Raw genomic sequence first — 12,047 nt, forward strand, 5'->3', positions numbered from 1 at the left:
AAGTTTAATCTACAAGGAAGCAGAAATATAAAACACAGCTTTTGATCAAAAGTAACCGTTTGTCATATGATGTCCCTCTAATTTGGTTTTCAGTGACATTATATGGCTGCAGCCAATGGATTCCAGCCAGGCCCAGCAATGAATGGAGTGGAGTTTTGTTTAAATTTAGTATCTGAACATGTTTTGCCCATCATTAAAATTAAGTGGAATTGCTCAAAATTGAACCATAGATGTTCAAACTCAAAAGGACTTATTAGGTCACCTAGTCCCTTCGTCTGGCCAAAGTAGGATTGAAAACACATTGGAGCCTTCTGGGTTTGTTCTAGTCCTTTTTTTATTGTACTCAATCAGTATATTCAAAAGTTTAAAAAACAACCACAAATGCCAGTGTAAACATGCTTCAGGTACATAGGTAATATAAAATATTGCACATATAAAAGTCATATGTTCAGTATTTCTTAATGATAATATTTCATCAGAGTAAAAGAGTCGTGCAGATGATGTGAATTTATTTGGCTGGCTGGCCTTGTTTCAGAAACTACTACACACAATTCAATATTTACAAAAGATGAACTCACTGCCTTTTCCTGTGTGTGTAATTCGATCTGAAATGTGGAGGATGCAGAAAGGTATGAACCCTGCAGGGTGTGGTTTGCAAGGGTAATTGTGAAATGAATGCAGCAGTTTGTTTTGCAAGGGGTCAGAACAAATCAGCATAGGGAGGGCTGCTGTCCCCAGTCTCAAGGGCTTTTTGGGGCTCAGGAAGTGGTAAGGCACCTTCCTTACCTCCTCAGAAAACAAGAGGTTGGGGGAAACTCTCCTTTCCTTAATCCTCAAGGATTTCCTTGCAGACTGATGTGAAGCATTAAGATGGACCTTTAGTGCTCAGGTTTTCTAGCTATTGACACAAAGTTTATGGGTCTGTCCATGAGCTGGCTGCCGAAAGATAGTGGGATGTCCAACTGAGCTATTTCCAGATCATTTGAAAGGTTCTTGGGATTGACAGTAGTGACCTTGCCTGCTAGTTTCCCCTGCCCTGAAGACAGCTGCCAGCAATCCATAAAAGCCCAGCAGGTAGCAGGATGGATCAGAAAAGGCCACTGGCCCCTCCTGAAGATAGGAATCCCAGGTGCTTGGTGGGAAGGGAGACCAGCTAGGAAGAAGGAAGGAGAATGAGGAACGTGTGTGTGTGTCAGAAAATGAACGCCCTCCTCCTAGATTCACAAAACATAGCAAATTTCAAACTCAGGACAAGCACAGGATGGTTCAAGGTTTTATGCAGATGGTTTGCACAGCTCTATAGCTGGATGAATCCAGCTTAAATAAAGGCCATTTACTGATGTTATAGAAAGAGTTACTGGTGAATTATGGATCTAGTCTTTTGGATCTTAGAAGCAGCAAAGAAACAAATGAACATTTTATTGCCTTTACAACAAAATGTCTTTCCTTCTGTGGGTCATCTCAGCCTTGGATGATTTGCATCCTACTTTTTATATAAATGCAAATTCAATGCACCTTCTCTGCAAGACTCTTTGTAATAAGAGATAACTATAGGATACTCTACCCAAAAACTTAACTTGCTGAAATACCTTAAACACATTGTTAGGTCTGTATTTTATAATTCCTTTAAATCAATCAAGTGTTGTCACCTATGACACAATAGTCATGAATTCAACAAAATATGCAGTAGCATTTTTAAGAGGATATTTTAATGAAATAAGTACACAGAAATAGTGGTGAGAAATTCAGCCCTAGCAAAACGGTGGGCAAAAATTCCCACAGATTTCAATTGATGTTGCACTAGTTTTCACCAAAAATGGATTTGATCCACTGAATTTAGTGCTGCCATCTACGGGTTGAAAAGGGTATAACATATCTTTAAAATATGTTATTGTATGCCCCTTCCAATACAATTATATTTAAATTCCCCTGCTCCCCAAATCACCCTTGTAGCCAAGAAAATTGTTCTGAATGTGCAGGCCACTTGTCTACTTACATATGAGATAAGCAAATGATTTCCATGATATGATTTACTTCTCTAAAACTCCGAATCTACAATTAGATTTGATACTCTTCCCAGAAAGGTGGAAAAATAAATAACTTGTGCCCCATGTATAAAGTCCTTTAGAGACTACCTTTCTGCTTCAGAAGTACTTTCACAGTACCAATATATTGCTTGTCTCCCTGAGCCACAATTTCATAAAAGTTCTTATCCTTAGGGAGGTGTCAAAAATATTCTGCATGATACAGTAGTGTTTGAAAGCTTTGTCCTGATCCATCTTCTAGATGATACAGCAATGCAGGCATTTCATCTTTGCAAGGTTTGGGTTATTCTGAAAGTGATTTAACACACCACATGTGCTCAAAAACATCTGTCAAAATCTAGAGCGACTGAAGTATAGTACAAAAACTCTTTGCACAGTGACGGATTATGTCTTTAAGGCAGTGATAAGGCTGATTTCTGCCCAGGATCATCATCATGTGGTGAATTTTCAGAAACGTTGCATAGATCAGATTACAACATCATGGCACTTGCAATTTCAAAGGAAGATGTTGGTAGAAGAAAACCTTCATTTAATCTTTAGCACACTTCTAGGCTTGAGCGGGACTCTGAATTGAACTTTCACTCTCCTCTTTTATGCATCAGTAGTCTTGTCATTTGTCAGTTGCTCCCTGTCAGCCATGTCATCTTGAGGAGGTCTAGCTCTGTCAAAGAAGCCGCACTACAGAAAACAAGCCAACAGAGAAATCACAATAAGGCAGCCGCATGACTGTTCATGCAGCTCATGCTCCTTTCCTCTAACCTCCATCCCTCACCATGTTGAACCTTAACTTACGGGCTCTTCTTCACTCTTAGCTCTCACGTGGAGTCAACAGAACTAGTTGCATAAGTATGAACTACTCACTCGAATAGGAGTTGTGGAGTTGGGTTCACTGTTTATAAGCTCTTTGGAGCAGGGACATTGCCCTTTATATTGGTAATTACAGACATAAACCCACTATATATTGGGAATTCCAGGAGATTTTAAGAATGCACTGAGTTGTAATAGAACTATTCTGCAAAGTACTGACCACCCTCAGCTCTTATCAAAGTCAATGGGAGTTGAAGGAGATTAGCATCTTATGAGATCACCTTAAATGCCACCATTTTTTTGCTCTGTAGCTACTATATATAAATAAAATATTAAATATATTCTAGTGAATTTAAGGTTCACTTCTGCAGGAAAGGCATAAACAGCACCAAAGTAGTTACATCATAAATGTCCCATCATATAAATAAATACACAATAAAAATGAACACAAAAGGAGTGGCATAAGACATCTGACTGAGAAGTATAAATCATTGTAATAAATTCAAAGAAATGAACAACAGTAGAAATGTCTGTCTTGCTTCCATCACTCATACACAGTTTGTTACTTTTTTCTGTCCAATTAAATGTATTTTTGTAGAGAAAAATTAAGAACAAGGGAAACGTGCGCTCCAGAGGAAAATATTAGAAACGCTGTGAATAGAGAAAAGCCACCCAGTCCATCATATGGTACCTGTCCTTTCAGAAGAAATGGCACTTCTGTCCATGTAGGATGCTGTACTATTATTATTTAGTACATGTATACAATGTTCAAAGCAGGAAAAGTGCTTTACTCCCTATTGTTTTGAAAAGCACCTTCCATTCTTTGAATGCAGTCCTGGCTTCACTGATGTCAGTAGCAAAATTCTCATTGACTTCAATGGAGCCAGAATTTCACCCTTTGGTGCCAGCGAGATAATACAGCATTCTCAATGGACAATAGCACTTCGCATACTCTGGATATTCTTCTGAAAGGCAGGTACAGTCTGTCAGACCGGCTTGATTATTAATTATTTTCTATTCATAACATTCGTTGTGAAGACAGTGGGAGCTTTAGGTGGAAGAGGAAAGCTGGATTGGACCTCAAAGTGTAAACAAAAATCTAAATTTATAAAAGCTGCTTTCACAGCTAATATTAAAAGCCTGATTTGAATTTTGACATCAACAGTGACTCTAATGAGACAGTTTGTGTTTATCCCAATTCAGAAGTGGTTAAGTAAGGCACAATTACTGAAAGAATTTCAAATCAGTGAAATAAAGTGACAAAGGGATGAGCAGCTGGCCTTGAGTTGGGGGGGCCATTTTACAGGGCCAGAGTAAAGATCATTGAGAGATGACACGTTTTCCAAGGACTAAGTGATGGGTATGAAACTACATCAACTTCTAGTGTTATAAATGGATGTTTCCAGGAACCCTGAAGAAGCAGATTGTTTTAAAACCTGTGAAATAAAAATCAACCAACTCACTGACTACAAATCTTATGACTTGTAATTTAAAAAAAATCAGAGACAACCTGGTAATATTAAAAGAAATCTCCTTAAAAGTAATCTCCTCCCAAATTGGGTGAGGGATTGTATAATTACGTGCTAACAAAAATGGCAGTTCCTTAAGGATTCAAGGAAAACAAAACAAAAGTGCTTTATGAACCTAAACACTCCAGAAAAAAGATCATAAGTCATGGGAATCAGAGCCAAACTCTGTAAAACCATTTATAACCAGACTTTCATAACAACGAAGACTTTGAAAACAATGTCCCTTCACAAAAGTCAGCTACATAAGCATGTCGTCATATGCCACATCAAAGAAGACATAAGTCTATTGTTGCTTTTGCTCCAAACTCTTAAAGGTCACAGATTCCAATTTCTCATTCTCTCTCTCTCTCCTTCTCTCTTTTTTTTTTTTTTTGTTGGTCATCCTAAATCTTCTAAGCATCCTTCCAAGTTTCATTAAGTAAATAATAATACAACATACCTTCCACAAAGCTAAGGTCAAAATAGCCAGAACCAACAATCCAAGGAGTATTGCTAGTATTATAACCCATAAAGGGATTACAAAGGAGACATTTGGAGTAGCCCAAATGATAGACGTTCTTATCTGAAACGAAAAGATATGAGGTGTAAATGAACAAAGATTCTGTAAGAAATGAAACCAGAAAATGAAACACAATGAAATTGCCAGATTAGAAACATATACTGTCCACAGTTCTTGTACATTAACTTTATTTGCTGCAACTTCTGCAACCTTATTTACAATAATCCTTAAAAATGGGGTTTGCACAGACATAAATACCTCTTATATTAGACATAATATAAAACATTTTCACCCACTGAATATAGAATCACTCTGAAGCTCACCAAACTAACAGTAAACACTTCAAAACCATACAAGGAACCAAACTCTGCTCTCAGTTACACCAGTGTAAAATCCAGAGTAATACCATTGACTTAAATAGAATTACTCTGAACAATGGTGTAAACAAGAACCAATTTCAGCCTAAGTTCTCTACTGGAACTAAAATATGTATCATCTACGTTATATGATGTAATTTAAAAACTTTTGCTGACAAACCAATTTTTTTTATTACCTTATGTTTCAGCTAAGCAGCCCAAGAGCTAAACTCCTCATATAGAATTTCATCCATGTAATATAAGCATAATGCACAAAAATACCGTTGTTTTTGAACTCTCTCTAACATTATTCTGTCATACTTAAAGGACGCTTAGTGTACATGTAGAATGACCATTTTAATGTATTGTGAAGTAATTGGAAAGTATAGCAACATCTCTTTCATTGTCTGTGGCTCTAGAAAGCAGCAGGTGTGGATAATATGTGAATTATGAGGTGTTAAGGTCTTCCCACTAATTTTACAAAATCATCTAGATTCCAAGCCTTCATTGTAACAAATGACACTAACTGCCCTTCTAGCTTTTTCCCCTCCGGTCTTCCCAATAAATTATCTCCTGGCTCTCTCCTCCATACCTCATACCCAGTTAATTCTACTCCTTCAGATACTGCTCAAAGCTCTCCTCATCAATCTCGTGTTACTTTGTTTCTCTCTGATGTTTCTAGGTCAAAAGAGTTAGCTTGAGCTTTCCTTTATCTTCTTACTCATAGGCTACATCCTCTGCCATCTTTCTCCTTTTCCATTGCACTAGGAAGTTATTTCTGTCTTGGGTTTTCTGCTGGACCCATCTCACATACTCCTCTTCAGCCTAAGCAGAGTAAGTTTGTGGCAGATGGAACTCATCCTGCTCTTCATGATGGAATGCAACTACCAGGCCATCTCCAAAGCAAACTGATTATATGCCTTCTGAAGCTGTCTTCTACTTTTACTGCTTGAGGTACCGCTAGGAAATCAGAATCCCTACTTACTGAGTCTGTTGCTTACAGCTCGTCCCTCTGCTCCATTCTAGGCTTAAATACTTTAGTCCAATATTGTATTATCCTTCTGGTGTCGGCCAAGATCTTCCTCACTCTCTCTCTTGGCCCTCGTCTTGCCAGCTAAGTCTCTTTTTCATCAAATTCTCCCATGCAGATTCCCGTTCCCTTATAATTAACTCATCAGGATCTAGATTTAGCTGTTCTGATGCTCCTCTCCCTTACACCAGTGTAAAACAGAACCGTCTCCACTGAAATCAACAGAGCTACACTAGTGTAAACTAGTGAAAGAGGAGAATCGGGCCCAACTTTTTCAGCCCTGCCACCAATTCTCTGTTTGCTAAGCTTTGGCTATTAGCTAACTGGCCAATTATAACCAAATAGTTCTGAACTTACTCATTCACTTTAATGGAGTGTTCAATTTGAAGACTGATGATAACCCCTTGGTCCTTAGAATGAGTCATTTTAGTGATTAAGATTCTAAGGGCAGGTCTACACTACAGCCTGGATCGATGATCTGAGATCAATCCACTGGCAGTCGATTTAGCGGGTCTAGTAAAGACCCGCCAGATCGACTGCAGATCGGTCTCCAGTCGACCCCTGTATTCTACCCCGATGAGAAGAGTAAGGTAAGTCAACAGGAGAGTTTCTCCTGTCAACCCCCCGCGGTGTAGACCCCGCAGTAACTCGACCTAAGGTACATGGACTCCAGCTACGTTATTCACTTAGCTGGAGTTGCATAGCATAGGTCAACTTACCACAGTAGTGTAGACATCGTCTCTGTGATGGACAAGTGCCAAGATAACTCCACTCCTTCCATCTATGTTTCTTGCTCTTTTTTTTTAAACAGTATCTCCAGCTTCCTTTCTGAACCTGATCTTTCTCTTTCTTTCTTTCTCCCTCCCTCCCTTGATCATGGCCTCCCTCTCTTTTTGTGAGCACCAGCAGACCCTATTCATGTTTTCAACTACCATCATACCTAACTGCATAAGCCAGTCCTTTCCACCTTTTCCATCTCGGTGCCTCTGGTTCCTGATCTGAGGCAGCACTTGCAGAGTTAGCAGGTGGAGGGTGGTGGGAGGATCAGAATGGCCTAATGAGACACATCTATCTACACTTCTAGAGTGCAGTCACTGTAGTATCTGGACTCTGTTACCTGATTCTATGTTCTGGATAACAGTACTGATCTAGCAAGGCTAGAACACTTATCTTCCAGCTACAATGTACCATGTGGGTTCCCCAGAAGATCCTCAGAAACTATCCAGTCCTTATGGTATTTAACACTAAGATTGGCCAGAGTCCCATTGGTTAAATGCCAACATTGTTAGACATATTGTCATTGATCTTGCAATGGACACATTCAGCTACCATGCTTCTCCACTGCAGCTGGGCACACTTATTGAACCCTGATACTGCATTCATTTGTAAACATGCTCCATGGGAATTTGGATGCAAATATGCAAAAAATCATATATTCTTTATCCAATTAAATTAAGTGAAATTTGTTTCCTTTCTCAAATAAACACCACAAAACTCCCACTACCCTCCAAACACCCCCATCCCCCCATAGCGGGGTAAAAGGAAACAATTCCACCATTGTAGTATTTTTCACATCCTATTGGGCATTGCAGAATGTTGTAGGCTTTCTACACCACTTGGTTCAGCAGTAACCGGGGAGGCCTCCTAGTTTAATATGTTAATAAATATTTTTGAATGGCTTTCCTTGTGTCGCACAGCAATACTGTATCCGGCATTAAAATGCAAGGGCCGCAAGAATGAGAGCAAGGTCAGCTGCTCTGTCTGCAGTGACTCTGCACACAGAAAACTCTGTCATGATAACAATGAATTGGTAAAAAAGGCCTATCTGGCCAAAATAGTCATGAGTTGCAGAGATGAGTGGCTGCACAAAATCTGTAAAACAGCAAGGAACTGCCTAATGAGGAGAAGAATTTCTCTCTGCTGCTTAAAAATTATGGTGGGAACCCTGAGGTAAATCTTGTAGGCTCAGATTAAGTATTGAGCAAGGGATAAGAATGGGTAAAAAAAAAGAAAAAGAAAACCTCACAGACAGCCCAAGAAGAGAGAGCTAGACTGATAAGATATATCTGAAAGAAAGTGCTGTCTCTATTGGAAAAGTTCTTGATTCCCAATACTTCACGAGCAAGGAGCAATATTTCTGTCTGAATATGATCAAAGACTATAGCCCTGTGGCCAACCTCACATACATCAGTTCCACACTGGTGTAATTCATTTGACTTCAATAGAATTGCTTTTATAAAGGGGTGCAGCACTGGGCCCTAGTACTGGTGTTACTTGTCTGAGGCTATCGGTGCCAAGAAAGAAGCAGTAAAGCAAGACCTACAGGCATGTCAAGAAACCTTTGAAATTCACAACCAGAAGCTGATCTAAGTAGCACCTTTGATCAGCCTGAATATGATGGACTCAGAGAAAACTTATTTGCCTGCAAAATTGTTGTGATAAAGCCATCGCTGATCTTGATATCTTGAGCTAAATTCACTCCTAGTGTAAGCAGTAATGCAGGGTACTTAAATGCAGTAGGCCCAGGAGTCTAAGAAATTGCACGAGGGATAATATTAACAATTGTAACAGGGCAATATGAAAAAAAAAGACAGTACACCTACAAGAAATTAGCCAGTTATGTATGGATAGGTAGAGAGCCAGTTGGTGACAGTTTATTGACACTGCACATTTTTAACAAGAAAATTACTAGAGGGCTAGGCAAGTGGCCAGTAGACATTACAGCTAGCTGCTTTATTTTTTGTTTAAGAATACCTTTAAATAAGTCATGACCATCTAATTGTGCACATAGGGCCTGATTTAAGTCCTACAGAAATCAATGGAAAGAATCCCATTGACCCCCACAGGCTTTGGATCAGGCCCATAGCTCGCTTATGTAACTACTGGCTCCTATCACCCTATCCCCTCTCACCCATCCCTTTCATTTGTTTGTTGCACTCATTTGTTGTACCTTGTCCCAATTTAGCTCATAAACACGTTAGGTTAGGTAAGGTGTGTTATGGTTTTGGCAGAGCATCTTACACAATGGGGTACCATTCCTAATTGGGTCTTCTGAGTGCTCCACTAATACAAATAATAAATAATGATGAATTGTGAACCAATTATCACCTTGCCAGTCTGAGTGGGAGCTGCAACCCTTTCCCTTTGCCGCAAGGCTGTGCCATCCTCCTATCAGTCTCTGTAGAGCTTACAAATTATGTAACATCAATAAAAAGCCTTAATCCTGTGCAGGTGCAGAGTGTTGCATAAGTCAGGCAGTGTAGGGGAAGATGGTCTTTTATTAAGGAGAGTGCTGCTGCATGGTCACCAAATTATGCCAATCTTGTAGCAGGAGTAAGGCCAGAGAAGGGAATGCACAGCTAAAGGCTTTATTTGCATGCTATACATCACACTTAAACCCACGTCTCCTCACCCATGCCCATTCTCCACCAACCCCATGCACCTCTTTGCCTTGTATTCTTGAAAGCAAAGAAGTGGTTGTGCAAACTGTTTGAAATTTACTTCCTCTCAATGGGAAGGACTATGCCAAATGCTTAATCCTAGTTGTGCCTATACAAAGCCTGCACTCACACTAGCATTAAAACATAACAACCCTGTGTTCCTGCTGCACACTTCACAAAGCCTAATAATGCAGTCACTGATAGACAATTTGAGATTGCAGGCTCTGAACACCCACGGAAGAGGCTGATGCTGGAGAAAGAACAAAATATCCTTCCAGTTTTTGCCTTCCTTATTCTAATATCTACACAGTGGCCATATGTCATGCACACTCTCCACAAACAGTTTTTACTTACGGTTTTGATTTAGGACAGATTTAAATATACCTATCTCATAGAGCTGGAAGGGACCCTAAAAGGTCATTGAGTCCAGTCCCCTGCCTTTGCTAGCAGGACCAAGTACTGATTTTGCCCCAGAAGCTTAAGTGGCCCCCTCAAGAACTGAACTCACAACGCTGGGTTTAATAGGCCAATGCTCAAACCACTGAGCTATCCCTCCCCCCACATAAGAAATGCCAACAGTGTTAGACACCAATTGTTCAGCATTACATTTTGATAAACTTTACATTTTATTCCACTTGACACATTAAATATAGCCAATACTAATTTTTTCCCCTATGTTGAACAAATGCCTGGTGCTTTTCTCTGTCATGATGAAGGGATTCACATCAGGGATGCAGCAGTAGGCCATTGTGATTTTCTGTCTGTTACATTGCTGGGGGAGCTGCTGAATCGCAGAGCGGGTGGGAGACTATTAATTTCATTGGGTGATATCTGGTTCTTGTGTTATGTGAACACTTCCCTATTTATTTTCTCTACACCGTTGATAATTTTGTAGACCTCTATCATATCCCCTCTTAGTCATCACTCTTCTAAACTGAATAGTCCCAGTCTTTGTAATCTCTCCTCGTATAGAAGTTGTTCCATACCCCTCATCATTTTTGTTGCCCTTCTCTGTAGCTTTTTCAATTCAAATGTATCTTTTTTTGAGATGGGGCGACCAAAACTGTATGCATGTTCAAGGTGTGGGAGTACCAGGGATTTATATAGCGGCATTATGATATTTTCTGTCTTATTATCTATCCCCTTCCTAATGGAAGCATTCTGTTTGCTTTTATGACTGCTGCTGCACATTGAGTGGATGTTTTCAGAGAACTATCCACGATGACTCCAAGGGCTCTTTCTTGAGTCATAACTAATTTAGATCCCATAATTTTGTATGCATAGTTGGGATTATTTTTTTCCAATGTGCATTACTTTCCATTATCAACATTGAATTTCATCTGCCATTTTGTTGCCCTGTCAAGGCTCCTTCCCCACTCTGAACTTTAGGGTATAGATGTGGGGGCCTGTATGAAAACTTCTAAGATTAACTACCAGCTTAGATCTGGTCTGCTGCCATCACTCCCAATGTACTAATTCCCTTCCCTGGGTAGCCTTGAGAGACTCTTCACCAATTCCCTGGTAAATACAGATCCAAACCCCTTGGATCTTAAAACAAGGAGAAATTAACCATCCCCCCTCCTTTCTCCCACCAACTCCTGGTGGATCAAGATCCAACCCCCTTGGATCTAAAAAACAGGGAAAATCAATCAGGTTCTTAAAAAGAAGGCTTTTAATTAAAGAAAAAGGTAAAAATCATCTCTGTAAAATCAGGATGGAAAATAACTTTACAGGGTAACCAAACTTAAAGAGCCCAGAGGACCCCCCTCTAGCCTTCGGTTCAAAGTTACAGCAAACAGAGGTAAACACCCTAGTAAAAGGTACATTTACAAGGTGAGAAAACAAAGATAAAACTAACATGCCTTGCCTGGCTGTTTACTTACAAGTTTGAAATATGAGAGACTTGTTCAGAAAGACTTGGAGAGCACTGATTGATGTCTGGTCCCTCTCAGTTCCAAGAGCGAACCACCACCAAAACAAAGAGCACAAACAAAAGCCTTCCCCCCCGCCCACCAAGATTTAAAAGTATCTTGTCCCCTTATTGGTCCTTTGGGTCAGGTGTCAGCCAGGTTACCTGAGCTTCTTAACCCTTTACAGGTAAAAGGATTTTGGAGTCTCTGGCCAGGAGGGATTTTATAGTATTGTACACAGGAGGGCTGTTACCCTTCTCTTTATAGTTATGACATGCCCAAACACCCAGTTTGGTGCGATTCCTTTGTAACTCCTCACAGACAGCTTTGGACTTAATTATTTTCAGTAAGTTAGTACCATCTGCAAACTTTGTCACCTCACTGTTCACCCCCTTTTCCAGATCATTTATGATAATGTTGAACAGCACCAG

General features: G+C 39.8%; 1 protein-coding gene across 1 annotated transcript in view; it reads right to left on the reverse strand.

The window, feature by feature from the left end:
• Window positions 1–316: 316 nt before the first annotated feature.
• ITGA8 (integrin subunit alpha 8) overlaps window positions 317–12,047 on the reverse strand; it is a 175,996-nt gene continuing 164,265 nt past the window's right edge. The window contains exons 29-30 of the mRNA XM_054020579.1: window positions 4,821–4,943; window positions 317–2,723 (exon numbers count right to left, since the gene is read on the reverse strand). Of these exons, the coding sequence (XP_053876554.1) occupies window positions 2,637–2,723; window positions 4,821–4,943 (210 nt within the window). The 3' untranslated portion in view covers window positions 317–2,636. The remainder of the gene's footprint in view (window positions 2,724–4,820; window positions 4,944–12,047) is intronic.

Source organism: Malaclemys terrapin, chromosome 2 (assembly GCF_027887155.1).
Source record: "Malaclemys terrapin pileata isolate rMalTer1 chromosome 2, rMalTer1.hap1, whole genome shotgun sequence".
NCBI classification, from domain to species: domain Eukaryota; kingdom Metazoa; phylum Chordata; order Testudines; family Emydidae; genus Malaclemys; species Malaclemys terrapin.